Source organism: Seriola aureovittata, chromosome 1, assembly GCF_021018895.1.
Source record: "Seriola aureovittata isolate HTS-2021-v1 ecotype China chromosome 1, ASM2101889v1, whole genome shotgun sequence".
Classification (NCBI taxonomy): Eukaryota; Metazoa; Chordata; class Actinopteri; order Carangiformes; family Carangidae; genus Seriola; species Seriola aureovittata.
Window position 1 is genome coordinate 18764335 of NC_079364.1, and position 25342 is coordinate 18789676.

General features: G+C 40.5%; 1 protein-coding gene across 1 annotated transcript in view; it reads right to left on the bottom strand.

The window, feature by feature from the left end:
- hipk3b (homeodomain interacting protein kinase 3b) overlaps positions 1-25342 on the bottom strand; it is a 41654-nt gene that overhangs the window by 7611 nt on the left and 8701 nt on the right. Inside the window, exons 2-12 of the mRNA XM_056371567.1 lie at positions 23690-25028; positions 10132-10255; positions 4900-5019; positions 4146-4232; positions 3514-3698; positions 3263-3422; positions 1540-1663; positions 1323-1444; positions 954-1078; positions 458-625; positions 29-361 (exon numbers count right to left, since the gene is read on the bottom strand). Coding sequence (XP_056227542.1) covers positions 29-361; positions 458-625; positions 954-1078; positions 1323-1444; positions 1540-1663; positions 3263-3422; positions 3514-3698; positions 4146-4232; positions 4900-5019; positions 10132-10255; positions 23690-25028 — 2887 coding nt within the window. The remainder of the gene's footprint in view (positions 1-28; positions 362-457; positions 626-953; positions 1079-1322; positions 1445-1539; positions 1664-3262; positions 3423-3513; positions 3699-4145; positions 4233-4899; positions 5020-10131; positions 10256-23689; positions 25029-25342) is intronic.

The following is a 25342-nucleotide window of genomic DNA, read 5'->3' on the forward strand; positions in this document are numbered from 1 at the left end:
ATATGATTTGTATAACATTAGTACTCACTCCCCCATCGTGTGTCTTTGTGCGCTCTCCTCCTCATCGCTGCTGATACTGATGACACTAACAGTTGGGCTGGCTAGGTCAGAGATCACCATGGCCTGCCGCTGCTCCTGTGAAACTGAAAGCTCCTCACAGTCTGGCTCCACTTTACAGCAGTTCACCTCATCATCCTCCACCACCTGCCCCATTCGTTGCTTCCCTCCAGCAGCGTGCCCTACCTCCGGGCATCTGGCTTTCTCCTCTGCTACCTCCTCCACATTCTTTGCTGTATCAGCCATCTTTGGGGACTGGCATGCTAAATTTTGGATGTTCGTGTTTTGGGAGAAGTTGCTGCCCCTACAGAAGAAAATGTAGCACATTCAGAAAGGGGAAACACCTTTTAGGGCATATATGTGTGTCTTAACTGCATAGGGCAAAGCTCATGTATCATACCTGTTCACACAAGGCTTGGCTCTCTTGTTGGCAGTTGGCTGCGGCCACACCACATGTGCAATGCCTATGTTGATTGGCTGGTGGGTGGACATTGTCATTTGGTTGGTTAAGAATGGCTGAGGGTGTGCAATCATGGAGCTGTAATGGTTACCATGGGGACGCACTTTCCTGCATTAAGAAAGCAGAACATTGCAAATTGAGCCAAAAGCCTTTAGCACCATTACTGACAAAATGGTCTCAGTCACTGGTCCCAAAGGACATGTATGAGTCATCGATCATCAACATTCAGGGGAGCAAGCACGCTGTATGCTGTATCAGAGCAGTACAACCATTCCCCAGGGTGGGCATAGCAAAGGTAGTAAAGCACAAATAAATAGTGTTTTATAAAATACTATATATTTAAACTATGAAGATACATATCATGACAGAATATGGACAATGTATCAAAAAAAATATTGTGCTGTAACCTCCTGAAAGAAACAAACAAATTGCTTACCCCCAGTCACCCAATCTCTGTGAGCCCGCCACAGTGTCAGATGCCAAAGTGGTTGGTGGTGGGGGCACTGATGTCACCTGCTGCCAAGTGGGCACCAAGATCTGCTGTGCACGGTTGGACCAGGCCTGTTGGGAGAAGCAAAGTAGTTAGATCTAATAACTGTCCCCTCAGAGATGCTTTCATCAGCTTCCATATCAAAATTAAATGTGAGCTTCATTAACACACATGCACACACATACAGAGTCTTTCTGTCAGTGTTTTCTTTTGTCACCTCAAGTGAGAAAAAATAAAAATCAAATCATAAATGAGTATTAAACAATACTCTCTGACCTCTACTGCCATCATACATATCCTCGCTACCCCCCTTACCTGTGTGATGACTCCAGGTCTGATTTGTATGGGCTGGATGGGGGGTGCTTGAGTGACCAGAGGCACAGAAGCCTCCATTCGAACAGAGTAGCCTGCTGGTTTAGCTGTATTGGTGGGGATTCCTGCAAGGACAATGGACAGGAAAATATTTTACTTTAAGATATTTAGTCCGACCACCAGAAAGAAAACAAGAGAAATAAAGATTTACACATCCTACCTTGAATGGTTGGGGGACATAGAATGAGTGCCTGCTGAAACGAATCGTTGCATCCAAACTGACCACTTCCTGTCTGCAGTGTTATCCCAGGGTGCATCACTGAGGGGGCTGATGGGGCTAACCCCTGAAAAATGACAAAGGGATATGACTGGACTATTCTGAGGTGTTCAATTGATCAACAATAGATTTAAAGAGCCAGTAGATGGCGACATTTATGTCAAGAACAGTCAGACAGAGCCCAAGAATCTGTCTTGTACTGAGAAATTAGTGGGTTCATCTAATTGAAGAGATAACGCTGGCCTCTCATCCGAAAGATGGTGGCTCATTTGGCTCATCTGTGGATCACCACTGTAGCCTATAACGCATGGCTGATCAACTCCATAGGAAGTTCAAGGCACTAAATCAAAATGTATTGAAGGCCCACTTTCTTACTAACCAGCTCCCTTAAAAATGGAGTCACTATGATTAAAAGAATTTCAACAGGCCAAGGAAATTATTGAATGTATATTGATCAATATTTTCATCTCATTAAAGTGCTGCTTTTAAACTGTTGATATTGCATAGGATTATACACCCTTTTAAATTAATACACTGTTAAATCAACTGGCAAATCTTGGGCTGATAAGTGTCTTTATGAGACCAATTTATCCAGGCTCACTAGGATTAGATGTTTTTTTAAAAGCTGAAAACTAAAGTTTGTCAAAGGCTATGTCCACACTACTACAGTTCAACTTACTCCTTTAGAAAGGCCTAAGGAATAAACAAAGAACAGTTAAGCATGTGCCTCTGCTTCACCACTCACGCTGCTCTCGTGCCTGGCTATAATCACATTTATTGAATAACGAGAACTAGGCCTATATTGTTCTGCTACAGCTCCTGCATGTAGCCCAGCCCCCATACACATGATAGTAAACACAAAGCAGCCTTTCACAGGATAATACTAAAATCGCTGCAATGTTTTCCTCTGAAATCCCCCTGAACAAGAAAGATTTACCATTTACTATACTGCTCAATGGAAACAGAAATGATAGCTGTTTTATTGTGCAAGCATGTGCGTTCTTTCCTAAGGTTTCAATTCTGAATAGGAATGAGAGAGCCTTCTGATATTATCCTTACATTTGTACTGATGAAAAGCATATGTAGTCACCATTACATTGTATTACAAGTAATGTGTCACAATTGATCATCTTTTCATTTTTCATGCTCGGTATGGTGGCTTTTGAATAGACCAAGATGTTTTGCATTATAAAGATCTAATGCCAAAAAAGGGTCAGCTCCTTTTTTCTCCTCGGCAACAACTCTGATTTGCACTGTTGCCATGACCTCAGAAACATGACGTGATTTTGTTGCCATGACAGCAGTGCTAAGACGCAATAAGACAAGTCAGCATACACGAAAGCAATAAAGGCAAGGAAATTGTCTACATGATCAGCCTTCACAGGAGCAGATGAACTGAACAACACACTGCATGTCAATAACCTACACCATCTGTGATTATTCCATCATTCAGATATTCTGATATTTTTTTTCAATTTCCAGTTCAGGAAACAGAAAAATAAATAATTGATGTAAAAATATATTTGTTGTTAGTTTGTTGGTTCCTATGTTTTAAAATGGTTTAATTTCCCTGAGTTGATGATTACTGTGTGTAACTGTCATAAAACTCCCAGTGCACATTGATGGAAATGGCAATGATGATGTAAACACATCCTGAACAACTTACTTGAGCATGGACACCAGTCATCTTGCTGAAGGGATGGTTGATTGAGGCAGCAGCGGTTGTGGTCACAGGTCTGACAAAAGGACCTTTATTTCTGTTGGCCGCCTCATATGCACTGGGACGAGTCCAGCAAACATCCATGATGTGGAAACATGACTTAACACTATGAGCAGAAGAGACACATGGAGAGTTCAAGCCATGTAGGAAGGTCAAAATGACAAAATGTCTGAAAATCTGAGGCAAAGCAGACTCACTAGTTGCTATGGGGAAAGTCGAGCAGGTGTTGCATCGTCACAAAGGGGTGGCTGAGAGCCTCGGCAGGGGCGATCCTCTCCTCTGCATCAATCAACAACATCTTCTTCAGCAGGCCCACAAACTCCCGGCGATCTGCCTTCTCCGCTAGCAAGTCACTACCTTCCAGATTCATCACCAAGTTCACCTGCAATACATTCATTTTACAGTTAAAACGTCTTGTCAAAATACCTGTTACAAAACAGTGTATGAATAATCAAATGATTATTCTGAAACTTCCTAAGAATGGTAAACCATTATTCATTATGAATAATGAATTCACAAGAATCTCTTCTGACTTACAAAAGAAAAGACCTTAGCAAGCATTGATGGCTGCCAGGGGAATTTCCACCTGTGGTGTGTTTTTACAGAGAATAGTGAATGAAACCTCAAACATCGTTTTTTTTAATTTAGGTTTAGCATTTACCTGAAGGGAAGTTAAGCTTACAAGCACCCTTTTCTTTCCCACTCAGATGTATATGTTCTTTTCTGTTCATACAGACTTCTTCCAGTAAAAACCTAGTAACCTACATCCTCTGAACATTGATGTTGAACTTCCTGTTAAATACATTGTGGTCCGAGAAGTTGAACATACATGCGCTATGTCATCCAAACAGCTGAAGATGTACTTCCTTGCTTCCTTTGATTTCATTCCCGTCTCCGTCTCGTGCTCATCTGTTGACTACAGAAAAAAAGTGTTGAGTGAGGACACAATAATTGAATTCAGTAAAGCAGTTGCCATGTTGTTATGATTTTAATAGTTTAGGTTCATATAAACAAGTTCATTCACGTAGGAAACAGAGAAACTCATGCTCACTCACGCAGCCCTTTGCATTCTTTTATTGCAGGGCAATGTCTGTCGAAAGTGCTTTTAGTCCTGTGAATGTTTCAGTTTGTTTCAGGAAAGACATCAATGCCTCTTTATTAGGAACTGCAGTCTTTGTTTGACCTATGATTTTAATGTTTCAGTGAGGCAAAAAAGGGTGGAGTTTAGTTGTTCTGAATTAGTGGTAGTAAGCCAGTTTTTTTGCTGGACAGCGGTCCAGCCAAAAATTCTAAATCGCTAGATTTAGAAACTTTTCAAACAAGACTAGGTATACACTTAGTATATGGCTGAACAGTGTATGGGTGCCAACCGTGGGCTTAGGGCTACACTTCCTGTTTCAGGCAGTCACCTAGCCGCCCTGGTTTCCCAGCTGCTCAAAGAAAGCAGGAAAGTAAATGTAAATATGATACAATGATGTCAGCTTTTTACAGCAGTTTTCAACTACATCCTCAATTTCACACATTGATAATTCCAGCCATATACTAGGTTTTCACCTGTTTTCAAGTGTGTAAATACTGCTCACCTTTAGTCTCCATGCTGCATAAGGTGAGTCAGACTCTCTGCAAAAGAACCGTGCCGTCTTTGTCCCCGCATTTAATAAATGTTCTCCTGGCAAACCTTGTGTCTGAGAAATGTAGCGAATCTGTTGGACATAAGGAGGGAAGAGAAGGAGAAAAGAGAACATGAGGAGAAGATGAAATACAACTAAATAGCTCATAAAAAACTGCTAATAGCTACAGAAAAAGGCAATTCTCACTGGTTTAACGGTGTAATAAATAAAAGTTCTGTATTACTACTTTATATCAAATGAAAAACATTTATCTTAATTTCAAAATGTCATTTCAAAAACAAATGCCGGTTTTTTTTTTCCACCGTTATTGGTAATTTCTTCATCACTGCAGCACTTATACTCTTATGTACTGATGGTAATTTACAAAGTCATTCACAGTTACATTACTCCCCCAGGTTCCTCAGCGTTAAAGTTACTGTGTGGAGATGTGTGCATGTACAGAGTAAGGGCCGCTACAGACACCTTAAAGATGTCACATTCCTGACAAATGGCTAGACTCAAGACCTTATACTGAGTGTAGCTCGTGTTTATGATCTCTGAGAGGTATCAGGGTCTTTTCATATAAACCCAGATAACAACGTTCCTATGGTGTCAATGCTAAATGCTGTGCTTGGTAATGATGCTTGTCAGTCAGATGCTGCGGGGCAAGAATGTCGCACGCAGGTTTATGAGAAGAGACCAGTGAGAAGCCTGGCTGACGTCAATCACACCCAAGTGTAAAGGACAACAACCATTAGAGATTCAGCACTGCTCACAAGCAAAGAGAGAGAAAAGAGCCACACATTGGGAGAATGATGAGAATCATGAAGAAGTCACTGGACATATTTAAATGTAGCAGATAATAATTTAACATAATAATACTAAGGTCTATCTCTCCAATTTTTTTTTTCCAAACACACAAATCTAGATGTAAAGGCACACAAACATTTATGTCCTCACCCCGTAATTTATTTATTTTTTATTTATATGACATGAACACCCTGCAGCTACAAATTTCCAAGAAAGAAGTGTTTCAGTAAATAAAAAGGGAGAGGCTGAAAATGGATGACCAAGGGAAAAATAAGGAGTGAAACTTAGTTGAATAAATATGATTCATGTAGGAAAAAGAAACAAGGGTTTGCTGATGCAATCATGCTGAAATTTCTTTCACTATAAATCAACATGGATCCTTTTTTTTTTTTTTTTTTTAAGTTGCTTCCCCTATCATTTCATGATTGATAAAAAAAAAATTGTGGTATGCGGGTTTGGGGACGTGAACTTTTTTCAGCTTCTGAGGGTGCATGCCAGAAAAAGGTTGAGAACCACTGCTCTAGACAATGTGACGCCTAAGCACTAGCTTATATCGGTTTGTTGCTAAGGCGTTAATACTGCAGTGTGTCTGCGTGTGGGTGAGGCTTATGTTCATTTTAGTGGGCTATTGATGAGGTTATGATATGCATTCACTCAGATGATGATTTTAACCTCACCTGTTTGCTGAGAGATTTAGAAGGGATGGTGGAGATCCCCTGGCTTATCTCAAGGCAGTACATGCTGATTTACGTCAAGCAAAGTTTCTCTCATTTTCTGTCTTGCATTCCATTTACTACGATTCATAAAGTTAACACTGTTAATTCCAACAAACTTCACCCTGAAAGTCCACTGCCTAAATTCTGCTTTCACGTCTGTAGTATAGCTGTACTGTAGTTCAGCAACATCATGTGAACAGTAACAGACACAAATCAAAAAACAAAGTTGATGTGTGTGGGTGGGAAAATTCTTGTGACGGGAAAACCCTTATTTTTCCTGGAAGGCGTGTCGCTGCAGAGATCTCACAAATCAGTGAGATCACTTGTACAAAGCAACGGATTCGCAAAACAACTATCTAGCGAGCCTGGGCCTGCTACAGAGCAGACAGGAAGCAAAGGCAGTCCAGATAACAATACACACTATGCAAGTTGTATTTCAATGCTATCCCTGACTGTAATAAATAAAGTACAGCTCAATTTAGAATAACGTACCCACACCCTCCTACATATCCAGTGTACAAGGGATCTCCAGTTTGTACCAGCTCACAAACAAGAAAATTCCTTCTGGAGCCATGATGCTTTTAACTACCACTAACCCAAATCCTTTTTGCTTCCACTGACCCTGCCTACACCCTATTGCATTTGCAGATCCTCTAAGTTGCCAGCTAGGCCAAGCCCTAAAGAGAAAAAAAAAAGTCAGCTAGCACACACTATATTGGTCTCTGCAACAGCATGCATTGACCCCCATGGTTGCACCACTTATACACTGCCTGAGGAAACAAGAGACAGAACATAAAGAGGGTTTAAAGAGATCAACATAGCAGAAATATGGGGAATTGAATAATTCCTGTGACTACAGCACCTGGGCTAATCATAGCCACTCATAATGAGACGCTCGCTGAATGGTGAGGTTGTCACATCAAAGAGGTGAGCAGCCTCCTGCTGTACTAGTGAAGTAAAAGATGGTGTGAGTGGGGGATGAGGTAAGGAAAGGGGAGAGCAGGAGGAAGGGAGGAGGAAGAGCCTGAGTTATAAATACAATATGCTGTGTGAGATGGAACAAGACCCCATGCAGAAAGATAAGAAGAAGAAAAGGGGGAAGAAGGGGGTGGCAGGAGCCCAGTCAGCTCCAACCAGATCACCCTGTGCCCCCTGGATGACACCTCACACCAGCAGTCAGCTGCCTAGCTGTTTACTGACATACAGTCAGTTGGATATTTATTTTAGGCAATAGAAATTTACAAGCTTCCTATTTTCAAGTTCTGTTATATATACTGTATGTACTTATATCAGACCAATAGTACAGGGATTGCCAATTTATGATTATCCATTTCTTCAACCTGAAAGTCATTTTGTTTCACTTTCAGAAACTAATGAATGATGGTAAATATACTCTAGAACAGTATAAAGCTAGAAAGTAAGACCCTAAACCTGCTGGCATTGATGCTAGACGCAAAAGGATTTCCATTTATATCAAAAAGATTTGGAGTAATTAACAAATTGTTATTTTTGAATCATCAACATGCTTGACTAGAATTGAAAGTGATTTGCTACTGCTAAATCATTTGACTTCTTAAAGCACTTTTATGTCATTTTACATCACATTTTTCTGTCACCATTAGAGCTGTGGGTGACTGTGAGAGAGGACTGAGAGAGACGTATGTGTTTGTGCTCTTGGTCATATTGTATTTCTCTGAAATGCTTTAAAACTCCTAATGACTGCTATGAATAAATGAATAGGAATGTGTATGATATATTTGAGAGAATTTTAACTGTCTTTGTGTGTACAGTACTTTCCGTCATTATAAGATCTAAGCCCCCAAAAAGCACAAGAAACCAAAATGAAAGTCATGATTTTTCTTTTCATCAGTGTTCCTGCACTGGCTGGTTTTCCGATTCACTAGGCAATTCCATGACTGAATGGAAAACCTTTGAGTCAGTGGGCAGACTTGACAAAGAAAGCAGAGTTTATAAGAACTCTGGTCAAAAATCATAGCAATTTTGTAAATGTGCCAAGCCGTGGGGACTATAATAAGGATAGCCCACGATGTGTGATATGCGATTCAGCCTTAATACACAACCAGTCTGCTAAAACAGGAGAGGGTAACATGATAGATCTATTAAGCTGAAATCTTAAAGCGATTTAACTTTTGATTACTCTCCGTGAATTACTCAAGCCCTCTGCCACATTCTTCTGCTGGTGTTTACACTGTATTTAGATTCAAATTCAGTCCTCCATTTACATATAGTAGGCCTTGGTTTCTGTCTGATAAATACTCTGTACTACATTCCACAGGTTGCTTCTCAATTCTTATCTTGCTTTTTATTTCATTGTCTCTCACACTGCCCGTCTATGCTAACTTTATCTTATCTGCCCCCCCCCCCCCCCCCCCCCCCCCCCATCAGCTCCAAGCAGTCCCTTACTAAATTGAGGAGGCTCCCCCCAGATATCTTTAAAGCTGCTTTGCGACATGCTGACTGGCTCCTGCAAAAACAGATTCATCATTTTTAGACTGGTGTGCTGCTGCGCACAAGTCAAATCTCTTTCGGAGGTGTTGAGTTATCTCTCCTGTCTTTGGCCTGGTGAAAATGAAAAATGATACCAGACCATAAAAATACTTTGGTATGAGTGCAGTGTGCAGTGGGGCTCAGTGTCGTAATATAGGGTACTGCATAGGACAGAGCAGGATCTGATTGAGGCTCTTTTGGCAGGCTTTGAGTAGATAGGGCTCCAGGGCAAGGGAAAGCCGCTCAACATAAGCCCAGATCAGTCTAGTCCTGGGAAGACACTGTCAGGGCTCCACTGGGAGGAGCAGGCATCCACCAGTTCTTAACAGACATACCATCAATCACAAGAACATGCCTTTCTGCCACAGACGCCAGCTGACACAGTCCTCAGGGTAGGTATGTCACCAAGGAACCAGTAAATTCGCACTAATTTGTTACTGTTAGTCACTTGAGCCCTCTGTCTCTTTCTTCTTTCAAACAATCTGTGCAATTACGAATAAATGTTTTTCTTGCCCTAAACCTCAAAAGTTTCCTATTCCTATCCATGCTGTCTTCGCACAGAAAATCCCTTCATTACCGTTACGATGGCATTAGGACTGGATCTCACACAGATTACAAAAACAGATTTTTCCAACTGTACACACAGTGGTAATATTGCATTCTTGCCCTACCTTCAAGCCATCTGGCCTAAACTCTGCTGGTAAATGTTCCTACTGTCTTTTTAAGCCTTTGTCAGCTTCTCTTTCCAACTGACTCTTTGCAACACTTATTTTGGGAGATTTAGACTGAAGTCGCCATGGATCACATATCCTGCAAACTTTCTCCTCAGTGGGTTGCCTTGATTGGAAAGAATAGAGAGTAATGGGGAAAAAAAGTAGAAAAAGAGAGGAGAAACGAAGGAGAGAGACAAGAGACCAGAAAAATAACAGATTGGGTGGAAACAGAAGGTGTAGCGCTGCCTTCATAGCCGCATGGGCAAGGGGGATGATCTATGAGAGAATAGAGGCAAGGCCCACTGTAAAATGGATGCAGAGATAACTGAGTCATGGAGGGTGAAGTAAAACTGGGAGATGCTAGGATGAGTTGCATGAAAACCTGAAAGGAAAGGATAGCAGGAGGCACACAAGGAGGATGGAGAAGCAGGAAGTCCTTTGAGGAGATGGTTATTTACCTGGTCGTACTCCAGGGCCCCGGGGTAAAGGGGCCAGCCCAGAAAAAGTTCAGCTATCACACAGCCTAGGGACCACATGTCTATGGCTTCACAAAACGGCAATCCCAAAATAATCTCTGGAGCCCTGTGGAGCAGACAAAACACACAACTGTTAGACTGCAGTAACAACAATAACATTTCATGTGAAAGTATTTAAATGTGTGGTAGGTATGTAGGAAAAAACAATTAATATCAAAGTTGTCAGATACATTTTTTTGTTCCATCTTTGAATCTTCTGTAATCTAACTATAAAAATTTAATACAGACGTTAGAAACAAGTAGATTAGAAAGAAGACAAATAGATTCAAACTCCCATTCAACAAAATTTCCTGCCAAGCAGATGTGAATATAAACCACTTTCTTGTACAATGTTAACTTAACCTTCAGCAATCAAGAGTTCAAATTTTCTGAGAAAAATAACAGCTTTCTACATTGTAGAGCTCAACTTGTTTACATTTAATAACAACAGTTACACCTACATATGTTATCAATAACCCATGCGCCAACAACAACTTAAAACCAGTTGTCAATTTCAATACTCATGGATGTATTGTTTCTGGCTTTGTAAGATAATGTCTTAAGCAAATATAATATTATTAGTAATGTCATGGAATTCCTGATGATGGTCAGTCAGATGAGATTGTGTGGTACATGTGTAAGCCAAGTGACTTGTAAGCCAGTGTTGCGCGTGTACTAGTCGCCAAGCGTCAGCAGGCTGAGCCAGTGGGTTAGCAGGTCAGCCAGGCTGGGATCAGCGCTTTGATAGGCTGTTGAATCTGCTCTAGGCTGATAGGGAATAAGAAGCATAGTCACTACTTCTTCGCCTACATGCTGGCTCAGTGTTACATTGAGCACCTCTATAATAGCACTGTAATACCATGTCACAGGAATGGCTAGTGGTGACGCAGGCCTGTCAGCTCCAATATAGGTAAGACGTGTCTGTCTGACATGGCTGTCAAGATCTCTCTGTTTAGGACACAGCACAAAGCCTATAAACAGTGACAGTGCACTGAAAGCATGAAGTAGCCAGAGCTCTTTTGTCGGATACAAGTCTTTTTGTGCAGGAGTGGCCTCAAAGCTCATTAAAATCAATGAGTGAGCAGTGACAGTCATTGTACACAGGCAATAGTACATACCTGTGGGACAAGTCAGAACGCTGCCTATGGACAATCAGGTCTACTTTCACATATGCACTGCAACCGTGAATTTTTCAAGACATTACCCAGAGGAGCTGTATGTGTGAACGCAAATGTCCGAATCAGTTGACCTGGACATTAAACAGACTTTACCCTGCCATCTTCCCAGTATAATGTCTGTGTAATGTCCGATTGTGGCCACACATGAAAAGAGCGGGTCGTTGAGCTGCAAGTGAGCATGTTGATGATGGTTCTATTCAACGGGCTTGTCTACCTCCTGCATCCTCTACACATGTGCCACCTCTCATCTAAACCAAACACAGTATTTCCACTAAGTGTGAACACGTTTCACACGGACAATCTCCTGTTGTGGCCTACATGTGTGAAAGGGCAACTCTGGAAAATGGCTGAACCCGAATCTCCAGACATTGTCCGGAGTTCATATGTGACAACAGCTCTACTAGAAGTTTCCTTACATCACTTGTTTTATGCAAAAATTAATTAATAATTCGATATTATTGTTTATCGTCTGTATGAGTCTATCAATAGAGAGAAACGAAAATGATAGATATACTTTTCACTTCCATTCAGCATATACACAAGATAATCCCTCAAACTATTTCAGTTGCTGTTTCACAAAGCTGAGCATACTTACGAAGGCAATCCTTTCATACCCCTTACATGCCCTTTCATACTGAATGTATGTAAAGAGATCTGTCAGACAGCTACTCTATGACGTCTTTGGAGCCATATGGGACTGACTGGTGAGGGACAGAAGCTACATATGGATAGCAACAGCAAGCCTAAGACCTGCTAAAATAAGTTTTAGACAATTTTATCACATGGTCAAAACAAATGCACCTAACAGCTGGTGCAATAGGCAACATAGCAGCAGAGAACCAACCAGGCAGTTATGCTAACCATTTGAGCCTCACAGGCATGTCCTATTTATAAGGAACAGGTTTTCCCTGGAGGAATGAGGAGAGAGAGTGAAGATGCATATCAAAACATCCTTGCATTCATTAGGATACAAGGCGGATATAGGGATTTTCTATAAGGCTGACAAATACAACTTGAGCATCACTACAAGCCATAATCCAGTTGGTCAAGTAGTTAGAGGCTACGATGTAACCAAAAACTGACACTCTTACCCCCAGCTCCTATTTATTTATGACACCCTACTTGCTCAATCAAATCAATTAAAGATGCACTGAATTAGATCTTATATTCCAGGTCTCAAAAGCCTAATTTTATGAACAATGCTTCCTTCATTCTTCCTTCATTTGTCACAATAAGCCTACTAATAAGACCATGATGCCCTGAGCTGTCTCCAAAATCTTGCAGCCTGAAAGAATACATCAACCAAAATAACAATGCCAATGAAAACAGGTGGCTTAGGTAGAGTAGACTGAGTACATGTTTCCATGGTTGCACGGCTCTGTACTAATCAACGCAACTCAAGCCTCACCGCCCTCCTGTGAAACCAAATCTGTTTTCCATCCTGAGGATATGACGTACACTCTGAGGGGCCATCGAATGCTAGAGGACTGACTGTTCACTGACACGTGCAAGAGCTCCAGAGGAAACGGACAGGTACGACAAAAACATGAGCAAGGTGATGGACTGTTGCCCTTCAAACATAAGACTCCCACTCCCTGTGACATTTAACAGGAATGAGTGGGTATAGACAATGAATGAATGGTAGCTTTTCAATAAACTGAATAATAAAATAATAGTCAAGTTTAACACACAGACAAAACTGCAATTACCATATGCAATAACCTAATGCCTCGTCACTGCACTTAAACAGGCAGTGACTCATCCAAAACCAACTTAACTTTTACATTATATACAGATACACAATACCCCACTATGTAGCAAAGGTAATAGCAAGTAGTACATACTGTACATGAAAAACAATAATATTGCATTTTTGATGAGATGGATTGATTTCTGGACATGACGGATGTTTACCTGAGCATCTTTGCACATCAGGTTTCTTAGACTTCCGTCTCAAATTTATGATATTTAAGAGCAATCAACAACAACAACAACAACAACTAGGGATGCATCAGTGCAACATCAGTACTTTTACCATCCATTAAATGTTTCTAATGCTTTAATGTGCTACAAATATATCTTTGTACAAAGGCTGAACGTTCTCCCTCTGTCACAAGGCAAAAGAGTGCACGTCTCGTCTGTTGACTGATAGCACTCCACTGTGCAAAGGTTGGAAGTGAATGACTGAGTGAGACATGAGTTGTCTACAATATCACTGTGTTCAAAGGTTTCTTTAGAGCCTCATTTGTTATCGGTGAAAAACACCTTCAGAGGCAGCAGAGGGGAAAAAAGACACATCTTCAAAGAGCTTTCTGCGCCTGCGAGCATCGTTGTCAGAAGCTTTTTTTCAAAACATTCCCCAGTCCACAGCTCACGTCTAGAGTTTTAACCTTTCTATACCATAACATTTTAGAGATGCTCATTAAGTTGAAAATAGTTAAAAGAATCCTGTGAATACGTTTTTCAACAGCTTGTGCTTTTTCTTAATTTAAGAGAGATTTAGACTGACACAATACAACATCTAACATTTGGTTTTGGTGAGGGCACTACAGAACAAGGTCTGACAGAATAACAAACTCTGCATTGGCTGCTGGCTTGTCTTTAATGGAACAATCAGTAACAAACCCTATTGCACAATGCTGAGCACATCAGTATAGCAGGCCCAGCTCAGGCACACCACTGTGCCAAGTATAACTCGCTCACACTGCAGGTATGGTATTGAGCAACAATCACAAAATAAAACCCAAACAGGCAGAAGCAATGGTAAGATTTGGTTGCCTTTTTTCTCTTCACAGCCTGAAGCTTTCACTAAAATTTTACTGCTCCTTTGTGGATAGGCCCTGACCAATCAAAGCACATGTTTCCCTGGTCAACAAGTTCAACAGTTTGTTCCTTCGTCTCAAACAGCTGCTTCCCTTCTTCCATCTATCTCCTCTTTTCTTCCCTCTCTGTTTGTTTGTCTCTCACCCACAAAAAGGCTGAGGCATAAGGCGATGTTATGTTAGCAGAACCAACACAAAGATGATGTATGGCAAGATTCCAAAGCACAACGCTAAACTGATCTGTTGTGGTTCATAAAAACTCGGAAATAAGTTGTGTACTCTATCCTGAGAACTTATATCAGGGCATTGATAGAGATTCAAACTTTTAGCAGCATGGCTAACTGTGCTCTTTACTTCCAGTATGTGCGTAAGCTAAACATACCCCAGACATATCTCCAAATTGTAGTCTGTACTGCACAGACACAAAAAAGATTAATATCATAATCTTTTGTCTGTGGGTAAGATAGCAAACATACATTTACCTAAATGTCAGTGTTCCTTTGATATGCAGGTCTGCTAAGTGTTTTTTTTTTGTTTTATCATATTTTTATCACGCCTGAAAAAAAAAAAAAACAGTGCAGACACACATATTATTTGCAAGAAGGGGCATGGCAGAGCAGAGAAATTATCCATCTCTATTTCTTATTCATGGCCATTATCTCACACTCCAAAAATAGCCCTCTGATCCTCCTTGCTCTGTCATCACAGGGAGGAACCAAGTGTAAAGTGGCATCAAACCAGCTCACACAGAGAACAGCAAATAAGAGTGGCTACACATTGGGAGGGAGGGGGCTCATTGTCGTTGCATGCTTACACGGGCCTTTCAGTAAGCTTCTCCTGGTAAATAAACTCAGTTGGGCTGTACTGCAGTTGGCCTAAGCTCAGCCACAAAGACAAACTGACAACATGGTGACTCCATGATGGAAGAATGGAGCGTCACTGCATGTCTCTTCCAGGAAATGTAATTCCACATACTCTCAGAGCATCCTGCATTATTCAGTGGAACACAAAGGCTGTGTAGCAAAGGCAGAGGTAGTAGCACTTGCACTCTGATCTGGCCCGATCTTAGATTAAGGATACAAGGCTTTAGACACGTTTTATAGATATAAACCACTCAATGTGCTGATGCAGAGCCAGAAATGAAAAACAAAAAGCAGTGTTTCCAGTTCAGGTGGACTAAGTTTCTTCTCTGCTGTTTTACTGTTTGAATTATGTTTGAAGTATTTTGAAATAATTTGCTGAAACTGCTTCTGAGCTCTGGTCCATGAACATGATTTATTTTCTCCTTGACATGTCAGATAAATGATTTAAAGTCCAGCCTGATGAGAGTTCTATTTGATGTACATGATTTTACTATTTTATGAGAAGAAATGAATTCTACTAATGATATACACCAAGTACAAAGCTACACACAGCTATGCTACCATATGACAAGCAACCCACAGTTTATTTAACAAGCAAATTCTCTCTGATGTTTACCAGAATACATGTTAAATGGAGCAAGCTATCAGCAATTTATAGCCTTGACAACAAAATATCTTTCTGCCTAGTTGCCAGCTATGTGGCCTTATGCAATTTCCAAGGTGAAATCTTGCAAGTACTTCTAGAACATTTCACCCCAAAGACATTAATTCCTGAAAAGAACAACAAGGACTCTGAGACCTTCTGATGTATAAAGCTGATCTTGGATTTGAAGCACTTTCTGCAGCTTTCATTTTCACCATTATGTTTGAACTGCTTGTTAAGTCACCAACTCAGACAGGCACGTCAGACAGGCTTCATTTATTGTGAAGCAGTCGTATCACAGCACACTATGTTACTGAACTGCAGCTGCCCACTGTGGCACCACCATGAATGCTGTAGGATTATTCAAACAATATTTGTACCATAAGACACTAGCAAAAGCCCACAATCAAGTGCTCACTGGATTAAATTTGAGTTTATTCATACCAATAACAACAAAATATTGTATGAAAACAATTCGACCTTCTGCACAACACCAGCAAAATCATTTATTGCTGGAAATATGAAGTAGTGCATAGGATGCTTGTGATGGGCACGTGAAACCAACTTCAGCAATGAGCCTTTCGCATGCGAGCAGAAGTGTGAGATATTGTTATAAACCTTAAGGGAGTTTCTTCCACTTAATATCCAACATGAAGTTTGAAAACTGTGTAAATCTCCATAACTTAAGACAACAATCAATAGAAACACTGATTGGACATAGCAAAGTGGACTGAAAACCAAATGCTCATATCTTGTTAATAAAATACAACATGATGCAAAAACAGTAAGATGAGAAGCCTTGATGAATAATTTAGATGCTTGCTAACTAACAGACTGCAAGCCATTGCAAACTAGTCGGGCCAAATAAATACCTGAAAACACTTATTACCCACTAACCCAGAGAAGTTCATAAGAGACGTTTGTGTGCCCACACACACAAAACGTGTTTCTAGGACTGCCTGAGGGATTACTTGTTCGTTCTATAAAACTGTCAGATCTACTTTTCAGGGGAAAGTTAATCCAGTAGTCTTAGTCCAAATACTCCATGTGTGGATAGGAAAATGACCAACAGTTCATGGTTTGCAGAGGTATAGGTCCACTTGGACAATCTGGAGTAGATCTTCGAATTATGTCAATGTAGAACTGTTGCATAGGAACACAAACAAATAACTGTGAAATTTCTATGGCATGTCAAAATGTATAATACAATGAATTGTTGATATGTAGTAAAATTATAAAAGAAAATAAAAAGGTGAAAGAACACAAGATCATTCACTAGTATGTACCATTTCTCTCTGCCACAAACGTTTTAGATTACCTGATTTTGTAATGAGTTTGTAATTATTCCACTAAATTACAACAGTGGAAAGAATAACTTAATATAAGTTGCTTGTTTTAAATTAAAAACATGAACATGACAAGACAGTTGATAAAACAAGAATATTTTTGAGGATAGGTTCCTGTCAAAGAATGGCATTACCGTATTTGGGTGCAACGGTATTAATATTTGCAAAATGATGAATATTAATCCAGAACCTTAATAAAGGAAATGAAGGTTTCATTTTCAAGTTGGAGCTGTTATTGAGCTGAGAGAGTTCCAGCTAAGCTGACTGTGCAAACATGGGTGGCAAATTACAAGTGGCCACTGGCCAAATGGTTGTAAACTGCGGAAGCGGCAGGTCTATCTGTCAAACTTATTGGTTTGAGCAGCTGATAGATTTGAGGTATCCACCGGCCACTGAAGATTACTGGCCAACAAATACATAGTGCTCCGCACATAACCAAATGCACACAAACACTAATGGACATGTGAAAATCAAAACAGCTGACGTTAGAGCTAGTTGACCTTGAACAAGTAAGTGTGAGCTCTCTAGTATTTCAAGCTGTCCTTATTTCTTTCTGGCTGTCTATGTACTTCACCATCTATAGAAGTCAAAGCACGCTGGCCGGTGTCCCATGGGCTATTTTAAGCAACCCTTCACTCTCAGCCTCAGCAACGCTGTTCCCTCACCGTATGCTTTGCATTCTCCTGTTTGTGAGGGGGTACAAACTACAGGGGGACAATATTTTCACAAACATTTTTCCTTTCATCAGTATCTTGTAATCCATTCCAGACTTTGTCCTGGGTGGAGAATCTTATCAAAAATGTATCAAAATATTCATTTCAAACTGTTCATAATCACATTTAATGAAATTGTCTTTCTGCCTACTGCCTATGACTGAGCCTCTGAGCATTACTACACAACATATACCTGGCAAAAAAGAAGTATTCAACAAAAGTATGTGTACTGGCAACAAATTTCAATTAAAACTTCACATAGCGCAATGATGGTGATAAGCTTGATCATTTGTTGTTTTTGAAATGTGTTGCCACTCACAAATCAAATCAAATTTCTTCTAGTGTGAATGATTTGCAGACAGGTCTTATTATCATTCTGCACTCTCACATCAGCAATTGAACTGATGTATTTTGTATCAAATGCATCACCATGAAAGACTTGTGAGAAGCTGCTGGTCACCAAAGTTTAAGTTGACAGAGCTGACAAACAGAGTTGAAGCAGCACTGTTCACTTCCTCCCCCTATGAAGTACAGCAAAGTACGACAGTTCTATTTTGAGCAACTTCCTGAAACAAAGGGCATTTACAACAATACAACAATGTTCACAAAAAAGCTTGATGAATGTGTGGGATGAAAAGGGAGTACAATAATTAAATGTCATAGTCAAGTACTTTTACCACCATTTCCATAAAACTATGGCCAAGGTGTGGGTCAAAGCAAGTGTTGTCTTCTCACTTTTGTTGTGAACAAATCTACAGTAAATGCAAATAGAAACAGATATCATCTATTTACATCTATTTTCATTGAAAGTATTTGAATTCCCTGCAAACCATACTGCTTCACTGGCATAGTGTGCAGGCAGTGAGAATTATTCAAATGCCATGTAAATGCTTTTCACTGAAACAGATAGCACTGACCTGAATAAATCTTGCCCCATTCTCCCTGGCCTCAGAAATCAATTAATCTCATGATCAGACTACATCTCCACTTGGTCAGATATTCCTGGCATACTGTACCAAGCTATAACCAACAGATCAGAAAACAAAATCAACACACGTCAATTTTTTTTTTGTATAGCGCCAATTCACAACATACGTTATCTCAAGGCACTTCCCAAATAGAGCAGGTCTAGACCTTCTCTTTATAATATTATTTACAGAGACCCAACAATTCACACCAAGAGCAAGCACTAGGTGAAAGTGGCAAGAAAAAACATCCTTTTAAGAGGCAGAAACCTCGAGCAGAACTGGACTTAGGGTGGGCAGCCATCTGCCTCGACCGGTTGGGGAGGGAGAGGGGGAGAGGGAGAGAGAGCATAAAGGAAAAGAACAAGAACATACAATGATAGCAATATTGATAATAGTGATAGTAGCAGCAGTAACAGCAATAGTAATGTAGTGGCAACTGTAGTGCTGACAGCTAATAACATTAATACATCAGAATTAGTGTTTGCTTAGGACAGGGAAAGTGTAGAAGTGTAGTTTAGGGTTAACACAAATTGCAGTGATAAGTCAATTCCTCCATTACATTTTCATTAAATGCCCAAGTCTTAATCTAAATGGTGTAATTTTAATTCATATGCCAAGACCCTTTTTCATTTGCCTCAATGCTGTAGAAATTGAGCACATAATACCAACATTATCAGTGTGACACAGCAAAATCAGGGACACAAACCAACCTCTGCCAAAACTAGAATGGTAAGATCTCTCCTTGTTAGAACCACTCTAACCAGTTGCAATTTTACTTACACAGTCTGAGGTGAGAGTACTGAAAGTTTTTCTCCCTTGTCCTCTCGCTGACATTTCTGAAGGAAGTGTCAATGAATAGGAGGTTGATATCACAGATATACGATATTAAACTTTGAAGCTGATGTACAGTTGTGTTTTTCTGGATTTCTTATATCAAGACGATCACATCAAATTTCATATAAATTTGATAATGACTTTAGGGCCAGACACGTGCCATGTGGGAGACTGAGGTAAGAGTTTGTATGAGTGGAGGAGGGGAAATTTACCAGAAGAAGCAAGATGGCACAAGGGCATCAGCAGACTGACAAACAAAACACAAAAAGTCCCATTGCATCATCTGTCTGAGTAAAAACACAAACTACATCAATCGCTCCAAAGTATCAAGCTTCTGCAGAGATGACATGCTACCTATAATAGGATGTCATCACAGAGACAGATCCACTGGCACAGTAGAGAGAACAAAGGCTGCTTGCCTCTTAAGGCAAATGTTGCTTGCTAGCATGGATCTGTGCCACCACAGTGAATCACAGCATGTTTTTAGTGTTACCAGTAGCCATATTTCTTCAAACCACGAGGCCCTAAAATTTTAAACACACTTGTCTTCCTTGCCAAAAGTCTATCCGATCTGACCAGTCTGTATATTTATTGTTAGGCATTGCATCTGTTTAGGTTAAATTTTAATTAGTTAATAATGTTTGAGGGGTCCACTGTGTGCTGCATCGTAACAATGTTTACTAGTATTTTGTCTGTATTTGTATTATTAATTGAGTCACTTTGCAGTTAGCTTTTAAATTATTTATCCCCATTCCTACTGTGACAACTGTTGAGGTTTAACTTTAGCTACACATACTGCCACCCCAAACACATGCGTATGATGTAGTGCACTCTCAATAATGCAAAAACTGTATATATTTTCTTTACATTCTAATTCCAGATCAGTTTCCAGAGATCGCAGTTTCATGCATTTTCATCTATTTGCATGTGAAAACATATACTTGAAACAGAAAATAGAAACGCTTGGTCACAGATATGTACATAAAGTGAAAGCAAAGCATGAGTGAAGAATGACAGCATTACAGGGCCAGTGTAAACAGGTGCACCGACTAAAAGGGAAGCATATCCGTTACATCAGATGAAAGGCTGAACTGGAGCCTGTGTAGACAGGGTGTGTTTGACCACTGCTCTATTTGGTTGAATATGTATCATTTTTCCATTAGCTCAACATGGCAAACTTTAGCTGTGGCATGGTGTGATCACATGCCAGCACAATGACAGGACTCCTGATTCCATGTATGCTGTACAAATATTGACTGTAACAGTTCATTCCTTGTGCTTAGGGAAAGGTCCAAGGAAGACATAATGATAAGTAACTAGTGAGTCAGTTATAATGGTTGAATCACTAGCTCGAGTGCATGTACACCAGCTGCCAAGGTTTGAAATCAAATTATTCATCAACTGTTAGTCATGCCACTTGTGCACCGAGCATATATTTTCATGATGAGATCAAAACTTTTGGTTTAACTAGAAAGCTGGGGCAATATCACTTGATCAAAAAGTAATAGTAAGGAAAAAGAACGGCTCTACATTTCCCAGGTTTGTACCAATTATGCAAATATCCACACCCACTTACTATGGCAAAACAATTAACTCTTTATGAAACATACATGCATGAATATACAAACCCTTATAGAAATTATTATCATCTGAGGAGAGTATTCATGTAAAATGGCTTACTTTATATCTTTTCTTCATCTCAAACCCTCTATGTAAACTAAGGAAAGGCACAAACCAAACAGTGAACTGGGTCACTCTTGCCTCTTACACAACAGCTGATACCATTTCAGGCCTGTTTTTCTGATCAAACCAGAGCACTCCTAACAAATTGCCAAAGGTAATTTATCCTGTCGGTTTTCCTAGTGCACATCCAAGACCAGCAGAAACAAAGGTGTCCTTCTAACATAAACATTAGGTATTGTATCTACAACCATGTCATATCTCAGAGCCCATAACAGCATACTTATTTGTGGAATAGCATTCTGTGATTCTCCCCAAACTTTCTTGACTTAATCTAACTGCTCACACTATGCATTAGTGTCAGTCTCCAAATATTTGCCTGTCCATATTTTCTATCATACTTTCTGTAAATGCTTTCAATTCCTAATCAGCTTCGTCCCAGAATACAAATAATACCAGAAATTTATTTAAGTCTTGCAGAACACAATTTTCTTTCCCAGGCAGCAAGGACATGAACAGTGAGTGTGCACCCAGCTAGTAAATACTGCAGGGTCACATTTTTTCAGAGTCTGTGGTATGTAGGTCCTAAATAGGCAGGATGTTGTGCAGTATGGGAGACATTTCCTTGTTTTGCTAGAGGAAGGACATTTTTTAAACCTGACTGTGGTGGTCTGCAGGGAGCTTGGCTCCTCTTAATAAGACATGGGCTACCCTGAAAACATGATGTGTGAAATTTTGGGGGTAACTCTAAAATATTGACAACATGCTATTTTTGCAACGCATTTCTATTTTTCTATATCTTCATCATGGATCATGAAATAAACATCTCTCTCTCTCCCCTCGGCATTCCACGCCTCTGTGGTTGTGAACAACACAGCAAGCAGTAGAGGTTACTTTTCATCTGTTTCTTATTATTCATATTCTTATGAATAGGAATAATGATAATTAAAAGCTAAATCTTCAGGATAATGTATTCAGGTTGCAGCAGTGCACCGGTTTCATGGTATGCCATGGTATGAAAACTGATTGCTATCATACCATGTACATTCACTTATTACCTGTATTGAAAAAAAAAAAAAAAAAAGAATCTGCATTCTGTAACACAGAATCTGACCTGCACTTTCACATCTCCTTTCCTCCTCAACTACCTGTCAGACTCAGCGACTGATGAGAAACACACTTATACAGCAGAGAAAATGGCAGAGAGAAGTGAGACTGATATCACCTATCTCCATTCCCTAAAAAATAAATTAAAAATCTGCAGTGTGGGATAACTTTGGATATCCCAAAAACATACGCAGGGTTGTCCTCCAGGACAGATATTGAGGTTGCAAAAAACATGGACGCAAAGTGGCTAACAAGGATGAAATAAATCAAACATGTTCACCCATCAACACTATCCCTCCATACAGATCAAAATGTGTGTCCTGTTTGGGCCTGTCATGATAACAGATTTTGACTACACAATTATCATGGCCAAAAGATAATATCATATATTATCTAGATTATTATTAGATAATATATATCTATGAAATTTGAGAAGAAATAAATTAATAATGCTATCAGTCAAATTCATCTTTAACTGTGTATTTTTCATCATCCAAACAATTACAGCATACAACCAAATTAACTACAAGGCCTCACATCTGGCATCACTTATTAACACGATATCAATTTAAAATTTTTATATATATATATAAATAATCACAGTTATTGGCAATACCAGTGTATCGCAACATCCCTAGTCCCATTTTTAACTTTATTCCCTCCGTACTGAACGTTTAAATGTTGATTATAAAATGTACTATCAGAAATTATTTTCCAGCTCCTAGCTACATCTGTATTGTCTGTCCATTAGGTAACCTCTGACTTTCTAATAGACACACACTGACCCCAATCTGACCCCATAAAGAAACACACAAATCTACCCAGCTCAGTGGACATATTTGAGTGCGTGTGCGACTTAAAGGTACAGACAGGATCAGTCTGGCTGAACTGTCGCACACCTGCTGTAATTGGCAACTATTTTGAGAATCTTTTAGAGCACTTGTGATGACATTTCTCACTGTTTTCAGAATTAATGAAGAAAATAATCAGCAGATTAACCCATGATGAAAATAATCATTAGCTTCAGCTGGATACAAAAAAGGTTCAAAAGAGCTCAACCTCAACCAACTACAACAGTAAAATCTTGCTTTTACATCAATGCATCCTTATCATAATCTAATTATCAATTGTAAAATAGCATATACGATAAAACTATGATATTTTCTGAGATGGTTATCATACCTCTAAAATCTCATACTGTTGCAACCCTAATCAAGTGCTTTATAAATGCTGTATTTGCCCCTATGAAAAAGGGAAAAAGTGAGCTCTCCCAAAAGCCTTGGTATAAGTGTTACATGAACTCAAACCCACCTTGTTAAAAATTGACAGAATTTTTTTTGTACTCACCTATAGTACCGAGACTGGAGGTAAGTGGAGCACACTGCTTTGGACACATGACTGGCGGAGCCAAAGTCTATCACCTTCACCCTGTAGGGTTGCCTCACTGGGTCCACCAGCATTATGTTCTCCGGCTTGAGGTCTGCATGAATCAGACCCATGCTCTTCAGCTTTTTCAGAGCTGTAGCTACCTGCTGTAGCACAGGTCTGATCACTTTTAGAGGCAGGGGACTGAACTTATTCTGCTTCAGGAAATCGTACAGATTCTGCTCAAGCATCTCAAACACCAAACAGGTGTGGCTGCGGTGCTGGAAGCATTCAAAGGCTCGCACCAGGTTGTGCTCATCTGCATTCTCCCCACTAAGACGAGCAAGGATGCTGACTTCAATTTGACCCTGCCGTGCATATGAAGGGTGGTTCTTCAGGATCTTAACTGCCACTACCTCACCCGTGCCCCTTTTCCAGCACTTTACAACCTGGCCGAATGTGCCACGCCCCAAGAAATCCAGCACTTCATAAGTATTCTTCATGGAAACCAGGACTTCATGCTGTACTACCTGATAGTCCCCATCCCCTCCTCCTGTCCCTCCTGTTGCACCTACACCCCCAGGCCCTGCACCCTGTTTGGAGGGGCCCCCTCCAGCCCCCACGGCCGCAGGTGCAGTCACGGCTGCGTTCCCCACATTCGTCGTTTGCAACATGGCAGGCAACATTGACAGTTCCTCCACAATCTGCATGGTGCTCCCTCGATTATCCAGCTCCTCACTTTTACGTTTCAGCCCACATCGCTGAGAGCTGTCAGCTGAGTTCAAACCTCCACAGTTCTCTTCTCTGTCACCCTCCTCCTCTCCGCCCCCCTCACCTCCTCCACTGCAGCCCTCTCCCCTTCCCCCTCCTCCTGCCCCTGTTGCTCCACTGCTGCCCCCACTTGCTTTGTCTGTCTGCTGCTGCTCCTTGCCCTGCGTGTGGAAAACCCCTGCGTCCGGCCGCTGCTGGGCCGCAGCTGGGCCTGGTCCTCCTCGTCCTCCTCGTCCTCCTCCTCCTCCTCCTCCTCCTCTTCTTCCGGGCTGTTGTCTCTGTACGCCACGCACCACCACCGTCTGCCCCGGGTACTCTTGTCCTCCACGCACTTTCACGCCCACTGCGAAGTCTCGGTTCACAAACGAGTGGGCTTGTTTCGTTGGGTGCACAATGCCAAGGGTTCTGCTGTTCAGATAAGTCCGCGGGTGTGCCCTCTCATGGTACACACAGCTGCTGGGCTCAACTTTGAGTTTCTTCACACTGCTAAAGGCACTTGTCTGGGTTTGATAAATGTGTGGTGGGTAGACCAAGACTTGTGAGGCCATACCTGCAGATAAAGACAATAAACCAATAGGTCATTAGTTTGGATCCTCAGCAACAACTTGAGCCATTTTAGCATGTTACAAAGAATGGTGCCATTAAAAAAAACTTTAAAAAAAAACTATGTTAAGAACTGTGGACAGGGTTATAAACAACACTCATACTTAGATGTTAAACAACATATTGTGCAATACAAAAATGTAGTTGTTACATCATCAACCAAAAACCAAAGGACAGTCCAGATCTCCCATATTGTTTTCCTGTCTTTATTTACTAAGGTCAAGGGTAAGTTTATGTTACTATGAGTCCAAAACAACTGAC